The 19030-nt window shown below is 50.1% G+C and overlaps 1 protein-coding gene across 1 annotated transcript in view; it reads right to left on the bottom strand.

Moving 5' to 3' along the window:
• Positions 1–17691, bottom strand: part of RAB11FIP3 (RAB11 family interacting protein 3) — a 59233-nt gene extending 41542 nt beyond the window's left edge. Inside the window, exon 1 of the mRNA XM_052662859.1 lies at positions 17101–17691. Within this exon, the coding sequence (XP_052518819.1) occupies positions 17101–17691 (591 nt within the window). The remainder of the gene's footprint in view (positions 1–17100) is intronic.
• Between the last annotated feature and the right edge of the window lie 1339 nt (positions 17692–19030).

Here is a 19030-nt window from a genome sequence, read left to right on the forward strand (position 1 = left end):
TAATACTACAAAACAGAAGAACTCTACAGACATAAACTCATAACGTTTTACAGCTCCACAGGCGCCCACATCACAGGATAAGAAACAGAGGCCGGCCAGCCCTCACTATGACACAGAGGACACACAACTCAAAAGACTAACACTTAGTCAAAAGACTAAGACTGTCACTAACACTTTCAGTAAGAGAAACATCAGGTCAGATATACTCCTAGGGTAAAAATACACTGACACACCATTGTTCCTACATCAGATTGGTAATACTTGTTCAGAAGATACTGTAAAAAAAAAAAAATCTAAAAAATAGTTTAAGATATATACCCATTTCCCCGGCAATTCCATTCTTAAGACTTTAAACTTAGAGACACAACAAAGACTGCATGGGAAGATTCAGCTAGGAGAAAGCTTTTAACAGCAGGAAAATGAAAACCTAAAATACCAAAGACAGGATTGATCGAATAAGTTTAGGACATTCAATCATATGATCGAAAAGTCGGCACTAAAACCACGTTAGAAGCAAGTCTACTGACACTGAGATTCCGATAAAACAGACTGACTTGAAATTGTAAGTTAATTGTGACTCTGGTTTTATTAATATTTCTCTCTCTTACAGAAACGACGATTTAAAGCCTGGAAGGTTGAAATGATTCACAACGCCAGATGGGATTTTTGTTTTCTCCTTTATTTGCATGTTTCATTTATGTAAATGAACATTATCTCACTACTGCTTTAAGGGCAATACCAACCTGAGAACAGGTTCTTGCTTCACGGGTCACAAATGCGAAGACCCCTCCCATGAGAAAGTTCTCAGTGCAAAAGAGAAAGCCAAATGTTCCTCCAAATGGGGATTAAGCCCCATGAAGCAGACCTTCTTGCAAAACTCCTCAGAAGGCAGGCTCCTTGAAGGCAGTTTTTAAAAATAAAATCACGAAGAGGAACATGTCTGGCGACTGTGGCTCTTCTCTCCTCACCAGCCAGTGAATCAACGGTGATAAGGACAGACTTTCTCATAAAAGGGCCTTTTGTTTGCTACAGCAAAAAGTCAGTCCTGGATTTTAGTAAAGTAGACCAACCCACTCAGCTTCATTCCAGCTTTAATTCAAGCTGGAATGAAACACAACCACAAACGAGCGGAAAAAGGAGAGGGGTGAAGGAGGGCGGAGGGGGCAGCCCCTGCCCCAGCCTGAGAAGCAGTGGCAGAGCCCAGAGGGTCCCTCCAGCCCCGCAGAAGCAGCCAGAAGCACAGCCCTGTGCTTACCCCGCTTCAGCCTCGGCTGCTCCCCGACGGCCCAGCAAGGGGTCTCCTCCCAACTGCCTGGGCGCTATCCCGGGAAAGCAGGGCTGGCCGGGAGGGCCAGGCACTCCTGCACAGTGTAGGCGGCCGCGGCTCCTCGGCGGACAGTGGGGCCTCCACGAGAAAAAAGAGCGACAAAGACTCCTGGGGAGGAACCACTTTAATTCAAACTGGGTGCCCCTCAGCACCTCCCTGAGCACCCGTCACTCTGACCCGGCCTGGGCAAGCACACTGGCCAACAGAGGGGCGGGGGCCGGTGGGCCCGGGGGGACGGCGGAGGGATGGGGGCACGGCCAGCCAGCAGCACAGACAAGCCAGGGCTTGGGACACTGCAGAGGGTCACCTGCCAGGGCCGCTCCCACGAGGTGACGCCCCGGACTCATTCCTGGAGCCGGGCTCTGGGACGGGCTTCTACCTGCTGACCCCTCAGACCTCCCCTACAGCCCAGCCTGACACCCACGGACACGGCCGTACCCTTCAGTGGAGGCGGGCACATCTCTGCCCCCGGCGGCCTCTTCTCGCCCCCGCCTCCCCCACTCCACTCCACTCCTTGAGCACCGGGGGGTCCACGGCCCAGCCCCCGGGGCCTCTCCATCCACCCTGTCCTCTGTACCCCCAACCACCTTCTAGATGCGCCAGTCTCATTCCCAACCCTGCTCACGTAAACTCCCTGGCACCCTCCCCCCAACCCCCACGCCCGCACTAAAGGCACCTCAAGGTGGCCACAGCCCTCGAGCCCCGGCCCAGTCCCCCTCACAGTCGCGGCTCTGCATCCCCTCAAGCGCCCCCCATCCTCCCACGTGGGCCTCTCCCCGGGCTGGGCTCCACCGGGAACGCTCCCCTCTCAACCCTGCACCTCATGACAAAGGTCACCTCAAAAGGAGAAAAGAACAAGCAAGAATAAACCGGGGCTTCCCTGGGGGCTCAGGCGGTAAAGAGTGCGCCTGGCGATGCAGAAGATGCACGCTCGATCCCTGATCTGGGACAGTCCCACATGCCGCGGAGCAACTGGCCCGGTGCACTGCCACTGCTGCAGCCCCTGCGGTGAGAAGCCCGTGTACCGCAGCTGCAGAGCAGATGCCCTCCCTGCCCGGGGTCAGGACCACACCTGACCTAGTCACTGCGCACAGCACCTGTGGACCAGGCAACGCCAGACCCTCCCCTGGACAGAGGCCTGGAACAGGGTGGGTATCTCACCAGGCCCCAGCCTCCGGCCCCCACACCCCCTATTCACATCTCCACCCCCAGGAGCCTCAACCCTGCTGCTTTCCTGAGGTCTCGTGGATGACTCCCGCTGGCCACAATCGGCCACGGGAATGTCCTGGATAAACAGGGAGGCGTTCCCGGAAGCACAGCCAGGGACTGTCTGCTCCTCCCTTCGGGACCTGCTCTGGACCCTGCGGCAGAGCCCTGGAATACACAGCAAGCCCGGGTGAACCTCCTCAAATGGCTGCGACTCCGAGTGCAAGGCAGTAGCCTCCGCTTTGCCAGCGCAAAACTCGGTCTCCTTCAGCAGTCGGGTACACGCAAAGTGACCTGTGTGGCTGGGGGTGCGGCGGCTTCTCTCCCAAACGTCACTCACCACAGCACAGCAACACAGTGGAATCTTCTAAGCTGCCAACAAGCCAAGTTCATGTTTGTGGACTTTGTCAACACATGAAAACTTTCACACACACACGAAACACAGGTGAGAAAGGCTAAAGCAAATCACCTGTGAACCCAGACTTCCCGCAGGCAGCCGCACACCCCACTCCACCCTGGTCACCAGACGGCAGCGGAGCAGACAGAAAGGCCGGTGCCTGAGCCGTCCTGCCAGGTGCATGGAGGAGAGAGGGGGGCTAAGCGGAGTTAAACAGGAGTGCGGGAGCCCTCCTGAGGCCCAGGGAACTTGGGCTCCAGAAGCAAGGCCCCGGGGCTCGGCAAGATGCGCAAGGGCCAGCAAGCAGGGGCTCACAGTGGAGGACACAGACACGCCAGGGAGCAGAGCGGGCGCTGCACAACCCAGCGCCTCGCGCCATCCCCGGAAGCGAGGCCTGGCCCCGGGGCTCGGCAAGATGTGCAGGGGCCAGCAAGCAGGGGCTCACAGTGGAGGACACAGACACACCAGGGAGCAGAGTGGAGCAGGTGCCGGGCGACCGAGCACCGCACACCATTCCCAGAAGCAAGGCCTGGCTCAGAGTCTGCCTGGGGAGCCCAGGCCCGGGCGCTTACTCGGGAGACGCAGCCACAGGTGCTCCCGGAGGTGGGAGGTGAGCCCCACAGAGCCCCAAGGGGTGAGCAGACAATGAGGTCCAAGCAGACAAGCTAGAAGGGACGGCTGACAGGCGTGCAGAAACTAGCAAAGGGGAGTGCAACGCGATCACTGACTCCAGGAAAAGCAGAGAGCTGCACCAGAGGGAGGTGCGGTCACGGCTCACCATTGGGCCAGCCGTGGGAAAGGCCTGCAGTCAAGATTAGACAAAGCCAGACGGCCACTCAGGAAGGCTGCGGCTAACTGCACTGACAAGAGTGGGGCAGACAGAGGGGAAACGTGTGGGTACAACTCCCTCAAGGAGATGTCGATAAAAAGAACCTGGAATGGGGAAACACCACCGTAGAGTGAATGGTGAGGAGCCGGGTGCGGGGCGAGGGGTGGGGGTAGGAGAGTGCGGGACACACTATCAGCCTTTGGAAACCACAGCGGCACAAAACGCCCAAACGGAAAGATGGAATTAAAGTAAGGACCAGACACACACAGCAAGCTGCACCGAAGGCAGCGGGGACGTGTCAGGAGGAGCCGGCCATGTGGACGGACCTCTCGGCCGGCATCCTGCCTCTGGGCTCTCCTACCAGATGGAGCAGCGAGGGCGGAGGGCAGCCCCGAAGCCTCCCCAGTGCACCCCAAGTAGACACGGGGAAAACCAGTGTCAGGATAAACCCAGCAGGGAGGAAAAGAGGGAGGTTAAGATACGCCTGGGGTGGGGTGGTCTTTAAAGGGAGGCAAGTATTTTCAGAACCCCCAGGAGGTGGCTCTGCAAACATGACCCCAGGGCCAAGCGCGGCAGCACTGCCAGGAACGGGTGCAGGGCGGGCCCACTCAGACCAGACCGAGCAGACGCTGGTGGCCCAGCAGCCCAGGTCCTCGGGACCTACCGGTGACTCTGGGCATGTAAACCTGGCCATGAGGCCACAACACAGCCACTTCAGGAGCGCAGGTGAGACAGCTGTTCTCAGCCAGTGGCCCAGAGGCCGCGGGACCCCAGGGTCTGAGAAGGGAGGCAGTCTCAACACTCTGGGACGTCCCTTCCCTTCACCCCTCATACTTTCTCTGAAATGGGCCGCGGAGTTTTCAAGCAGCTACATGACACGACAGACGGCTCACAGAAGCGGATATTAAAGAAACCAGCTCTCTTCAATCAAGCCAGACATTTAGGAGACTTGCCACAATGTTAATGCCATTCTCTCACTATTTTAGAAAGCAGTCTTTTTTCCAAAATATGTCAGTAATGCAAACATGTAATGGATTATTTTTCAATGAATTAATAAAAAGACAGTTTTTTTTTTTTTTTTTAGGTTCAGTTTCTAATACAGCAAAGACCAATAGAAATAACCCGCACAAACAAAGGCTCTTTGGTACTGACTAACACTGAACAACACGCAGGGGCTGAGACAACTGATGCATCAGTGGTCTAAGGCGTCAACAGCCTACATACACACACACACACACACACACACTGAACACGCAGGGGCTGAGACAACTGATGCATCAGTGGTCTAAGGCGTCAACAGCCTACACACACACACACACACGCACACGCACACACACACGCTCGGGCGGAGACTCCCGACCATCACTTAAGGTCACCACATACACTGTACCACCTTTCAAGGCTTCCTACACTCCAGCAATGAGAATAGGCAGCTCTGTGGCTTAGACCAGCCCCACACAAGTCCACGTCGCTGCACTGTGTTGATACCTAAACCCACGGTGAACGAGCCTCAGGACTGCCTCGCACAGCTTCAGTCATGCGTACACACACGCTCCACAGCAGCACCCAGCCATTTCCACAACAAAACACAAAGCAGAAAATACATAAAACTACCCCAAAACAGGAAGTTATTTTCGGGTCCCTGAGCATTTCTAAGCTCCTTCCACACAGGTGTTCAAACATGGGTTGACCCCGCTGCAGAGAGAGCTCGGCGGAAGGGGCTCTCTCTGAGGGAAACTGGGTGAACAAGATGTTCGCATCGCTTTGGGGAGTGGAATCTCTTGATAAATAAGAATATGGGGGACTTCCCTGGTACTCCAGTGGCTAAGAATCCGCCCTCCAGTGTTGGGGACGTGGGTCTGATCCCTGATCGGGCAACTAAGCCTGTGGGTTGCAACAACTGAAGCCTGCGGGCTCTACAGCCGTGCCCCGCCCATACACCAGCAGAAGGCGCCCCCGCGGGCTGCAGCGAAGACCCAGCACAGCCAACTGTATACACGGGGCTTCCCAGGTGGTGCCGCGGTGAGACCCTGCCTGCCAGTGCAGGGGATGCAGTTCAGTACCTGGATCAGGAAGATCCCCTGGAAGAGGAAATAGCAAGCCACTCCAGTATTCTTGCCTGGAGGACTCTATAGACAGGAGCCTCGAAGGCCGTAGTCCATCGGGTTGCAAAGAGTCAGACATGACTGAATTACTGAACACACACGTATATATATATATGCGGTTTTATCATACAGCTATTCCTAGTTTAAAAGGAATTTTAGTTTCCCATTTCTTTCTTTAAATTTACCTGGCTGCGTCAGGCCTTTGTTGCCCCATGCAGAATCTTTTAGTCCTGGCATTCAAACTCTCAGGTGGAACAGATAAGATCTTAGCTCCCCAAACAGGGATCGAATCCGGGCTCCCTGCCCTGGGCGTGCAGAACCCCAGGGAAGTCCCTTAATTTCCCATTTCAACCACTGTGTCAAAGAGAGGTGTCACCTGATACCCCAAATGACAGCATGGGGGTAGAGTCAGTAAGAAGGAAAACCTGTCTGTGCAGGTATAATGTTGCTTCCACTTGTTTGGGAATTCAGGAGTTTTTTGTTTCTTTTTGTTGCTTGTTTTAAGGATTGGTGAAAGCCACACAATCTAACTTTCCCACAAGACGAAGTGTAGGTTATCATCAATGAACTTCCCATACTGTATTTTTCGTTTTTAGTTTGCAATACGCCGAGCTCGTCGAGAAAGTTCAAGTAACACCTGCCCCCCCTCCCCAGAGTCAGCAGTGATTGGCGTCTTCTCACGGTTGCTCTCTGTCTCTTTCTACACACCTGTGCTCTTCCGGTGGCACCACTGAGAGTCGGCCCCAGACATCCAGATACCCGCCTGATCATTTCCGCCTGAACCTCCTGGCACCAGGGACCCTTCTCCCCCACAATTCAACACTATTATGACCCCAAGGAATTGAACACTGTTACTAGCAAGTGTTACATCTACACTCAAAACTTTCCCAGTCATCCCAATAATGGCCTTGGTGTTTTTATTTTCTTTTACTCCAGCATGCAGTCAACGACAGGCTTTATGGTCATGATCCCTTAGTCTTCTCCAACACGGTTCTCCCTGTTTAGGACACCTTGTCTAGAACATGGACACTTGAAGGGCTCAAGCAGCTGTCCTGTGGGCTTCCCTGGAGGCTCAGAGGTGCAGGAAACACAAGAGACGTGGGTTCAGTCCTTGGGGCGGAAAGATCCCCCGGAGAAGGGAATGACCACCCACTCCAGTACTCTTGGTTGGAGAATCATACAGACAGAGGAGCCTGCTGGGCTACAGGTCATAGGGTCGTAAAGAGTCGGACACAACTGACTGTAGCACAAGTAGCTGTCACGTAGATGCCCTAGACTATGCGCCTGATGCTCATTACTTGACTCAATTCAAACATTTTTGGCAAGAATGCTGTCCCTCTCACTGGTCCCACGGAGGGGCACACAGTCTAAGCGGGTCTGAGTTTGACTGTCTGCTCAAGGCGGAGGGGCCGGACTCCTCTAGGGTAAAGAACTTTCTCCCCTCTGTGAGCAGTCGTCTCTGCAGACACTTCAGTCTGTGTGAGGATTTACCCTCCCCCCACCAGCCAATCGCTCACACGATGCTTTCTGACAACCACTGATGATCTTGTCTGAATCGGCTATTCCCTTGGTGAATGTCTAATCTTCCAGACTACTGGAACTGGCAGGTGTCCATAAGCAGGCCCACGCACCCCTCTGGAGCACCGCTCTGACTTCCGCTCACTGTGCCGTGGACTCCCTAGACTCACTGTATCCATTATTGTCATTCTTTTCTGTGCTCAAAATGCCCAGATCTGTCCATTAGGAACCCATTCAGGCTTCTCTTTTTCTGACACGTCCCCATCAATTTTTGATCACTTCCTTGGTTTCTGGTACAAGATAATCCAGCCTCACACTGAATTTCCCCTGCCCAGAGTCTGGAATACTTCTCCAAGGATCCCAGGTCCCTTTAGTGAAAAATGGTGTTTGGCAGCCAGGATCTAGGGAGCAGACATACTCAGTCTTCCTGGGGTGTCACTGCCCCAGGTCCTCTCAGGAGCGTGTGTTCACCACGCATTCACACTGATCCCTCCAATCTGGATCCCCAGACATCAGTCCTTCCCCACCTCTTTCCCACCACATTTCACCTCCTTTCTCCCAGAAAACCCTGGTTCCCAACACCAGGACAGATGCTCACTTGCTCCACCCTAAAACACGGCCAGAGTCAGTTCAGAACTACCCCAACCTGTCAACAACTAACCTAATTTGTAGTACGTTTCTCCATCATTCTTTTTTTTCTTCTGACTATATCCCACTAAAGGAATACAGAATACTACTGTGTGTGACTGGAATTATGCTTTCCTATGTGGTTATGTTATTAATAATAATTCAATATACTGATACTTCTAGGTTCATTTATTTCCATTTAAATTCAATTATTTTTTTCTATCAATGCTGTTTTATTTTTTCCAGATGTAGAATATTTATATGACTCAGAAAGTCAGAATTATATAAAAAGGCATACTCAGATAAGTTTCGGTCCCACCCAGATCCCTCACCCCCTGCCCCCACCTACTTGGATAAGTTAATTAGTTTCTAGTCTATCCTTTCTAGGTTTCTTTCTGCAAAGAGAAGCAAATACATACATATTCCTTAAAAACCTGAGGGCTTCTCACTGCGGTGGCTTCTCTTGCTGCGGAGCACGAGGGCTCCCGGGCCCTGGAGCGCATGCTCGGAGTTGCAGCACACAGCCTTAGCTGCTCCTCAGCACGTAGCCTTAGCTGCTCCTCAGCACGTGGGATCTTCCAGATCAGGGGTCGAACACACATCTTCTGCACTGGCAGGTGGATTCTTCACCACTGAGCCCCCAGGGAAGCCCCATATTATGCGTATTAATTTGTACTTGTTTTCACTTAATGTATCTGAGAAACAACTCTGGCAGCTCACAGGAACCTCCCTCTTTTATTTCTGCAGTCGTGCAGTTCTCTGCTAAGGGGATGCGCCTTGGCTCACTCATCCTGGATGGATGTCTAGGCTGTTTTCATTTCACATCACAGACAGCGCTGCGATGAACCGCCCTGTGCATCTGGTGGTTTGCCATCTGTACCCCGAGGCATAAGCTCGGGGTAAATGACAGGAAGTGGGACTGTGCCGTGCAGGACAAGTGTGCACACGGACACTACTTAGCTCCCCACATGAGGACTTGGCCACCCTGCACCCCCACAGCTATACTAGAGGTTGCCTGCTTTCTGAGGGCCTCACAAGATGTGCTCAAGCTTCACATATTTGCCACAAATGAGAAACTGCCCCAGCAATTTTAATTTTCATTTCTTCTATCATATGTGAAGCTGAGCATCTTCTCATATATTTGAGGGCCATCTGTATATATTCTGTGAATGTCTTCATGTCTTTTGTTCATTTTTCTATCAGTTTTTGGTCTCCTTTCCCTTTGACTTTTAAGAGTTTTTAAGATTTGTGTGCATGCGCAGGCCACTTTTTAAAAAATAAATTTAATTGGAGGATAACTGCTTCACAATATTGCGTTTTTAACACATACATCAACATCAATCAGCCACATGTATGCATATGGCCCCTCCCTCTTGAACCTCCCTCCAGTGTGTAGACCACTCTTAAAGTCCTCTTTGAACTTGGTACAACACTGTTTCTGTTTTACACTTTGGTTTTCTGGCCCAGAAGAATGTGGCATGTGGCTCCTCAACCAGGGATGGAATCCACAGCCCCTGCAATGGAAGGCAAAGTCTTAACCACTGGACCCCAGGGAAGTCCCAAGAGTCTCGATATCTTATTGAGAGCTTCTACTCCAGAACACTGCGGGCAGAGGGGTGCCCTGGGCCAGCTGGGCCTCCTCCCGCTTCTCCCAGACAAAGACTGCACTTCTGCATGGGTGTGGCCAGGGGTCCACCAGGGGCCTGGCAGAGCCAGCCATCAGCTCGGCCAGAGCCAGGAGCCCAGCCACCCTCAGCTCAGGTCTCTCCTGCAACTCACAGCTCCGGCATCTCTTCCATTTGTCAAGTGAGAAAAATACCCGAACTGGCTGAAGGGTTTACAGGTACTTTAGTAGGCTTTCAAAGGATATGCTAATCTCTCTCATCAGCGTAGAGTCTTCCTTTTATTGCAGCTCAAGCAATCTATGAATTAAACTAAAATTACATTTCACTTTAAAAATATATAAACAAGGTCCTATTTATAGCACAGGGGAACTATATTCAATATCCTGTAACAAACTATAATGGAAAAGAACATAAAAAAGAACATATGTGTAGGATTCTGTGTGTGCGTGTATGGATGGCTTCCCAGGCGGCTCAACGGTAAAGAATCTGCCTGCTAATGCAGGATATGGGGGTTCAATCCCCAGGTCAGAGGATCTCCTGGAGGAGGAAATGGCAACCCACTCTAGTATTCTTTCCTGGAAAACTCCATGGACAGAGGGGCCTGGTAGGCTGCAGTCCATGGAGTTGCAAAGAGTCAGACACAACTGAGCAACTGAGCAACTGAGCGCACGCATACACACACACACGTGTGTGTATGTATACATATGTGTATATGTGTATATACTGAGTCATCTTGCTGTACAGAATAAATTAACATAACACTGTAAATCAACTATACTTCAATAAATGTTTTTCAACTTCAATAAATCATAAAATTTTTAAAATAAACTATATATGATTAATCAGTTCACTGGCAGGAAGCTTAATCTAAACAAGATTTATAAACGTCCCTGGATTTCTAGTGACAGTGAGAAAAATACCGTAGGTGCTGCAGGTACTAAGCCACTGTTCTGCTTACTGACCCGGTGATTTACAGCAGTAAACGACTTTACAGTTCTGAGCAATGCCTCTGGTCCCAACAAATAAACCACTGCGAACAGGCTCAGGCAACAGGTGCCACCACATCATTCGTAATTGGAGTCTTCGGTTTTAACCTGGTTAAACTTGTTTCAAGAAAAGTCAGAATAAAGTGTGTGAAATAAAAAAGACCAATGAATCATGAAAGCCCCTGACAGCAACATCACTGGTGAGTTCCCCACACTGTGGAGCCCTCGCTCAGAACAGGGACGTGAATGGGCAAGCGCGCTCTGGCTACAGCAGGACTATTTATTTACCTGTGGGGACTGAAGACTCTAAAGCTTTTTGTCCAAGTTTTTTTAAAAACTTATCTAACAGAAGAAAAAGCAAAGTAGATCATTTAACAAACTAGAATGACAAGAGTTGTATATCCTTAAATCCTTCTGAAGACATGGGCCATTAGAAAAAGAGCTGAGATTTCAAGAAAAGAGCTAAAAAATATCTGCAATTTTAGAAATCCCAAGTGATCAACATACAGACAGTGTGCAAAAGGGCTTAAAATAATGCAGAGTGACAGTGCTTCCTGTGTTTACAGCTAGTATCACTAAAATGCCATTGGCCCTCTGGTTTGTCTCGTATTTAGAGCATCCATCCAGGACACCTTGCCCACAATATGTCCCTGCAGGAAGCAGGCTACTCCAGGCCTGCTGCAGCCAGGACAGGTGACCGATGGGCACAAACAGGACACTGGCTTATCGTTAGAGCTGGGTTTGAAACAGAGAAAAATACGCCACCTCGAGATTGTAACCAGAGTAATATTAGAACCAACTTTTCAAAAACAAGTTATTAAACATTTAGACAAAGAAACAAAACTGTACCTGCTGAAGAAATTTCTTTTCCTCCCTAACCACGACATGGAACCAATCCATGTATATGGGGTCGACTAGCCTCAAAAACTTCCAAACTAACAATGCAATCAGTGCAGTTCTTTTCCCAGGAAGTTCCTGGTTACTCACATCACATGTTGATGTAAGCTCAGTGCCAATCTTCAAGATCATAGGCGTGTTCTAATATGTATTTCTCCAAATATCAGCAAAAATTAACAATGCATCTTCAATAAACAACTGAACATGTTCAACGTCTCACAAAGTTTTTAAGCTTACTAGAAAATCTGAGTTTGTTTAGATGTATTTTATTTATGGATCTAAAATCTTGACGGAGTCAAAGTAAACAGGCAAATATTTTGTCTTTAGGGTTTATTTACATTTTTATTTCTAAATATGAGAATGAAATTTCTTTAATAGATTCTTTTCTACACTGTTTGAAATTTATGGTATGGGTACAGGCACTACTTTTCAAACTAAATGAAATAAGTAACAATAGAAAAGTTGGCCAATACTTCAAATAAAACCACCCCACTTCCCAACACACACTCACACAATGAAAAAATAATTTTTAATATTTCCTTAAAGACTTTTTTCTCATGGACAACTTTTACAGTTAAAATCACGGTATACATACAATCAATTTATATACGACTATTCATTTATATCAGAAGGTGATAACCTAGGCTGTGGAGACTTCGCAGTTATCATAAAAGTACTTCTAAGGGCCACCTAACAGTCTTCAGTGGGTATCCAAATCTTCTGTCTGATATTTTAATTAATGTTTGGACCCTGTATCCAGAATTTAAACAAAATAAGTGTTTGAAAAGGAAGCAACCCGTAACTTGGTGCCCTTTACAACCTGGTCAGTGTAGTCCACATGGAATTTAACTCTTCCTACATGTAAGAGCCTGCACTGGGAAAACGCCACACATGATTCTGAATCTCCTGGGGACAAGTTAAGCTTCCATTAAAGCATAGCTGGCCCTCCGTATCAGTGTGTTCCACAGCCACGGGTTCAACCAACTGAGGATCAAAAACTGTCAGCAGGGGAAAAGAAATCCAGAAACTTCCAAAAAGCAAAACATGGATTTGCCACCTGCCATCAACTATGGGGTCGCACAGAGTCGGACACAACTGAAGCAACTTAGCAGCAGCAGAAGCAGCATCAACTATTTACATAGCATTCACATTGTATTTACAACTATTTATGCAGCATTTACACTGAATTAAATATTATAAGTAAAACAGAGATGATTTAAAGTACCTGGGAGGAAAAAAATTAAAAAAACAAACAAAAAATTAACAAAAAGAACACTGTAAGTCAACTATACTTCAATAAAAAATTATAAAACAAAAAATAACAAAGTATGTGGGAGTATGTGTATAGGTTATATGCAAATACCACATCATTATATACAAGGGACTAGAAGCATCTGTGGATTTTGATATCCACATGGGGGAGTCCTGGATCCAATCCCACCCCACCCCCCATACTGAGGACAAACGTATATATCTGAGATCTTCAATTTTAAAAACCAGGTCAAAAGGCAGGTTCGGAACAACAGACATGGAACATTTTTGGACAATGAAGCATCATTACATATATTTTGATTATATATTAAATACTTAGGGAGTTATCTCTGGATGGTGGGATTATAGGTGATTCCTATTTTTATATTTTGCTTATTGGTCTTATTTAGTTTCATATTTGTAAATAATGAACATCTTAAAAAAATAATTTAGCTTCTCCCCAACAGGATCTCAGTTGTGTACTTCTATACAATTACGTGTGTATGTATGCGTGCACACAAAACAGTCTGGAAGGAAATGCACTAAAATGCTAATGGTGTTTTTCTCAGGCTAGTGGGATTGGTCATTTTTTGGTTTAGATTTTATATCACTTTGTATTTTCCAGTTTTTAGAAACAATAAGCCTGTGTTACTTTTATAACATAAAAAATTTTAAGACCCTAACAAAATTGCCTGTTATCCAAGCACAGAAAGGAACATCATCTGCTTTTTAGCAATTCCTCCAACACACAGAGCCAGATACACACACACCCTCAGCTCCCACGTGCACCTGCTCATGCACACACGCTCATTCTCACACACACACAAATCCAAGCCTAGGACTGGAAAGGACAGTGGAACAACTGAAAGGTGTGCCAAACGTCCTCAGGGAGTTCCAAGTGCCCACCGGTGGAGGACTGAAAAGGAATGAACAGCAGGGCGACGCCTGTGTTGGCCACCACCTCCAGCAGCCTCCTCACTGAGGAGCACAGGCAGGGCCCACAAGGTTACTGAAGGGCGTTCCTGCTCCAGCGTGCGGAGCTCTCTGGAAAGGACCCTAGATTGTTTAAATGGCCAAGTGAGTGCTATCCTGTGAAAATAACCTTTACTATTGTAATGAATTTCTTTGAAAGATAACACTGAAAGAAACCAATCGTTTCTCACAGTGCTCTTATTTTACAGTGCAGCTGGTTTTACAATTTCTTCTTTATGATAAGTTGGTGATAACTACAAAAGCATCTGTCCTTCATCAGGAAAGGGTCACGTCCACGAGGCATCTTCAGAGATGGTCGAGGCCTTAAAGATAAGCTCTTGCAACTTGACCACCAGTGCCTGGACACATGTGACTATAAATTCCTGGTCAAGAACACACAACCAGAAAGCGCCGCTGTAGTTCTTTCTCCTTTCGATTCCTGCCAACACTGTGTTATATTACACCACACCTGATCTATCACCAGATGAGGTAATGAGAGCCAAATACACCATGACATTGTTAACGAGAGAGGGATACAAAAGCCATCCGTATTATAAATGGGAACTACTTCTATTAAAAATTCAGATAATCCACTTAAATAATTCAAAACGCTTCCTTCATAAACAGATTACATAAAAGATACTGCAAGTGCTACCTTTGACAGTTTGACAATAATCAAGTTGCTATCATCAAGGACAGTAACGTGACCAGCCTAAGCGTCTCATGCGCTCCGTATTTTGAAATCTCAAGGTAGAAAGTACAAATACTTATGGTCTTTATTGCTGTGTGTTCCTACAGTTTAAAAAAACTATGAATGTTTTAAAAAGAATTATCTTCTAGAGATATACACGGAAATATTTATGAGTGACATGATATGTCAGGTATGTGCTTCAAAAGTAATCTGGGGGTGGAGAACAGGGAGTTTACAAGTGAACCAGGACTTCGGAAACTGAGCAACGGCTTGGGGGCAGGTAGAGGGTTTCACCAGACTTCTCTCTATTCTTAGCTATGTCCAAGACTTTCCATTTTTAAAAGTTAAAAATACTGATCAAGGTAGAATTCTTCACTTTTCTCTAAAATACTTCACTAGCAAAGAATATTTCTTCTCTTTGCCGTATTCTAACACCAGACTTGGAAAGGAAGTCTGAGTCATAATAAAGGCTAGCAAAGCTTCAGTTCAGCCGCTCAGTCGTGTCTGACTCTTTGCCATACACACAAAAACCAGCCTTTCACTAACATGTTAATTATCTGCTCCTAAACAAGAGCTGCCCTCCACCATCCCAGGAAGTCCATCCAAGTCCGGTACTCAGATCACATCCAACTCTGCTTCTTCCCCAGCAGTCCTGGGAGCAGACGGAGGGGGCGATGCCACAGCAGACCTCCCTCACTAGCCCACCCCCACCAAGTCCTGAGTCATCTTGAATTCACCCCCAAACTGAAGATTCCACCAGGAGCTCCCAGAGCAAAGAATGTCGACTCAATTCTACTCTGAATAATATTTAGAAAAAACTCAGCCCCAAATAGCAACCTAAAGTTTTTCCCACTGTGATCAATAAGAATGTCACAACAAAAGGTGGTTCCCAAATGAAAATGATTTTATGATAGTCAATAAGATGAAACTTTGTGGGATTAAAGTTTAGAGCCACCAAACCTAAGAACTTGGGAGCCATCTAAATGTCATGAGCGGAAGACTTAGTCCCTGTTTCAACACTGACAATATGTGAGGCCTTGGAAAGTCACTTAGCTTTTATGGGCCTCCAGTTTCTCACCCGTGGGATGAATCTCTTCCACGTATGACCACCTCAGAGAAAAGCTGATCACCCAGGGAAAACACAAATGAGCCTCATATAAGCTCTAAAGCACTGCATCAAAGTCAGAGTACGGTGAAGAAGAACAAATGTGCCGATTCCCTAACATGCTTGATGGGTATGATGAGGAAGCGTATGTTTGGAGAGAAGACACATCATTCTAGTGAAAAACAACTGAGGATGCCCAAGGTGCTCTCCAGCTGGGGGGCAACAAAGAAAAGCATCAAAACACCTGAACCATTGATCACAACCCATGCGAACCATACAAGACACTGTCCAGCGATCACAATCCAGGCTAATCTCTCTCATTAGACTTACAGAGGGTCTAATGGACACGTCTCTCTCTCTGCCCATTAGCCTAAGAGATGGGAGACCTGTCCTGGGCAATGTCTTCAAACCAGAGCTACACACAAGCGTCACACTGACCAAGAGGTCAACATTCAGGATACCCATATGGACACGTCCAGACTGAAAACCCAAGAAGGAGCCCTGACGCAGGATGACCCAGTTCTTTACATGACTGCTCAATGGACACCATGAATACTCAAGGGGCACAGAGATCCTGTATAGAAGTTCTTAATGTTCTGGTGGAACCCTGCATACCAGGGTGTCCATTTTACCTCTTGGCTTAAGCATGCATATGTACCTCACACGTACCTGAATGCCCACTTCACAAATATTCACATGTATGAAAAGTCAACTAAACACAAACACTAGCAGATCAGCCTTTTGGAATGTCTCATCACTGAACAATGCATTTAAAAGAACACCTGTCACCTGTGTGGTGTCTATCTGGGTCAACAGCAGGACACACACAGCCACGCTGTTGTCTCCACCTGAACTTTCATAAGTGCTGAGATGGGGGAAGGCCTGGACCTTGAAGCTCACCTTCTCCCAGAGCAGCGCAGCCCTGGGAGCGGCTCGGGACCCTCTGCGCTGTGCATTCCCTCACCTGCCCAGCACCTCACCTGTCCTACAAGAGTGGAGGTGGACCTGATGGAGTTCTGTGGAGTCTGTATTCACCGCAGTGCTCTAGGGTTCATCCCTCTCCCTTGGCACAGAAGGTAAGGAAGTGAACATTTTTAGCCTTCACTGTCTCCCAAACAAGGAACCTACCTAGAATACAAGTCAACCATAGATGGTGAAGTAACTGTGCTCAAAATAGATTATTAATATGATCTTAAGCATCCAAGTGCAGCCTAGCCTTTGCAGACAGGAGTGAATTACTTCAGCCAAACCGATCTTGGGCTCTCAGTTGGGAGACCTGCTGGCACCTGTCCATCCGGGGGGCACTTCTATGCAGCAGACAGGGGGCATGTCCCCAGGCCAGGAGCTACCCTCAATTTAGGAAAAGATCCAGCTGTGTGGCTTGGGATGGCAAGGAAAGAAACTGACTCCAGAGAATAAAACCTCTTTAAAGGGGGAAGATGTGCTTCAGCGAATTCAGCTAGAGGTGAGGGCAGAAGCGGTGAATCAGAAGAGAAGCGGGACCCCTGGCCTCCACTGCACTCCACGACCAACGCGCGAGCCCGGCCCTCACGCGGCGAGTTACCTGCTCCGCCCCGTAGACGGTGGCGAACTGGACGAAGTCCTCGATGCGCACGAAGCCGTCCCCATCGCCGTCTAGGGCATCGAATACGGCTCGGAGGCGGGGGCTGTCCTCCGGACACCCCGCAGGCTCGCTCGTTAGGGGGTGAGTCTGGCTAAAGTCAGAGGGCCCGTTCGGGTCCTCGGGACCCAGCTCCAGGGCCGGATCGCCCACCTCGGGCGCCGCGAAGGAGGGGAAGAAGTCGACCTCGCCCCTCAGGTGATGGCTGCGGCTGAAGTCCTGCGCGCGGACGGACGCGCTATGCGCGGGGCCGTCACCCTCTGGCTCCATCGTCCAGGAAAAGAGCGGGCCGAGCTCCGGCAGGGCCAGGTCAGGGTCGGAGTCGGGGTCGGGGTCGGGGTCGGGGTCCCCGCCCGCGCGCTGCGGCCGCCGCTCCCATTCCGGAGATCGCCCGGCATCCACGCCGGCCGCGGGGTCCTGCGGGCCGAGCCCCGGGCTCCGGGCGGGGGCGGACGGCGCGCCGGGCCCGCCAGGCTCCGGGTCGGGGCCCGGGCCGCCCGCGGGGGAGGCCGGCCGGCCCGGCTCCATCTTCATGGGCGCGCCCCCGGCCGCGGCGCGGGCCCCCGAGGCCAGTGGTGCTGCGGGCGGCAGACAAAGGCGCTCAGGGCGCGGCGGCGGGCGCGGGCATCCCCGCGGCGGCGCGGGCGGGCGCGCGCGGGGCGCCCGGGCTGCTCCGGCTGGCTCTCGGGCCCTGCTCCACCCTTGCCCATCTTCGCGCCGCGCCTCAGCTGTCCTCGGCCCGGCGGCGCGGCGGGCGCGGGCCCATGGCGGCGGCGGGCGGCCGAGGGAGGTCGAGGGGCAGGGCAGGACGGGACTCTGAGGCGCAGGACTCTGTGGAGGGGACCCTGAGAAGAAGAGCCCCGAGGACGCGAAAGAAGAGGATGACGCCGAGGAGGCGACTGAGGTACCGGAGCGCACGCCACCGCCCTCGCCCCGCCCTTCACCGGCCTGACGTCAGCACGTCGCGCCGCCGGCTGGCCCCGCCCCTCGCCGGCCAGGTATAAAGGCAGACTCCGGCGGCGCAAGGTGGCCAGTATCGCTTACCCTCGGGTGGGGACCCGGAGGCGGGCGTGCTTGGAGGCTGCGGACCCGGGCGTAACGTCACCGACCCACGCACGGGGCGGATGGACTGAGTGCTGCCGGCGTAAAGCGCCCCCACAACACGCAATGAACGCGATCCTGAAGGGGCGGGGGACGTGCACGTGGCACCTCCAGCAGACTCCTGCTGCACGGAGACACCCGCCTGAGTATGGAAGGGCCTTGGAAACGCGGTCCATCCCTAGTGACCGAAGGAACGCGTGGCCAAACACTGAGACCGTTTTTAAAATCTGTGACAAGTGTTTTTCCCCCCCACAGGCTATCCAGTGTTCGTCGCCAGTGTACTGCCAGGCCTCCCAAGCGCTGCCGCAGTCTTTGACAACTGACATCTGTTTCTCTAGATATCACTGTCATCAGTGGGGACACAGGGAGCCAGACAGCAACACAGGCACCTTGCAGCAGGGACAAAAGTGGAGACATGCAGATGGGAGCCCGTAAGCTGCAAGGTGCATGTAGCATTACAGGCTCCATTTAGAGCCCGTAATAAGATGCGGGGGAAAGCAGCTTTGGTGAGAACCAAAGGAGGCTGAGCCTGCTTCCAGGCGTACTGTGAGGAGCGCTGTGTTGGTTAACCGAGTCATCTGCCATGATAAAGTCCCAAGGCATGTGGCCCCAGTGTTTGTGAGGCTGGCATTGGGAAAAGAAGGGTGAAGGAATACCCCCAACCCAAAAACTATATTCTCAGTTTCTTATAAGAGCTCTGTGCTTTCATGAGGAAGATACTGCACTCAAAGGAAAAAAAAAATCACCTCCAGGAACTTCCCTGACGGTCCAC

The sequence above is a fragment of the Budorcas taxicolor genome, chromosome 2 (assembly GCF_023091745.1).
Source record: "Budorcas taxicolor isolate Tak-1 chromosome 2, Takin1.1, whole genome shotgun sequence".
NCBI lineage: Eukaryota > Metazoa > Chordata > Mammalia > Artiodactyla > Bovidae > Budorcas > Budorcas taxicolor.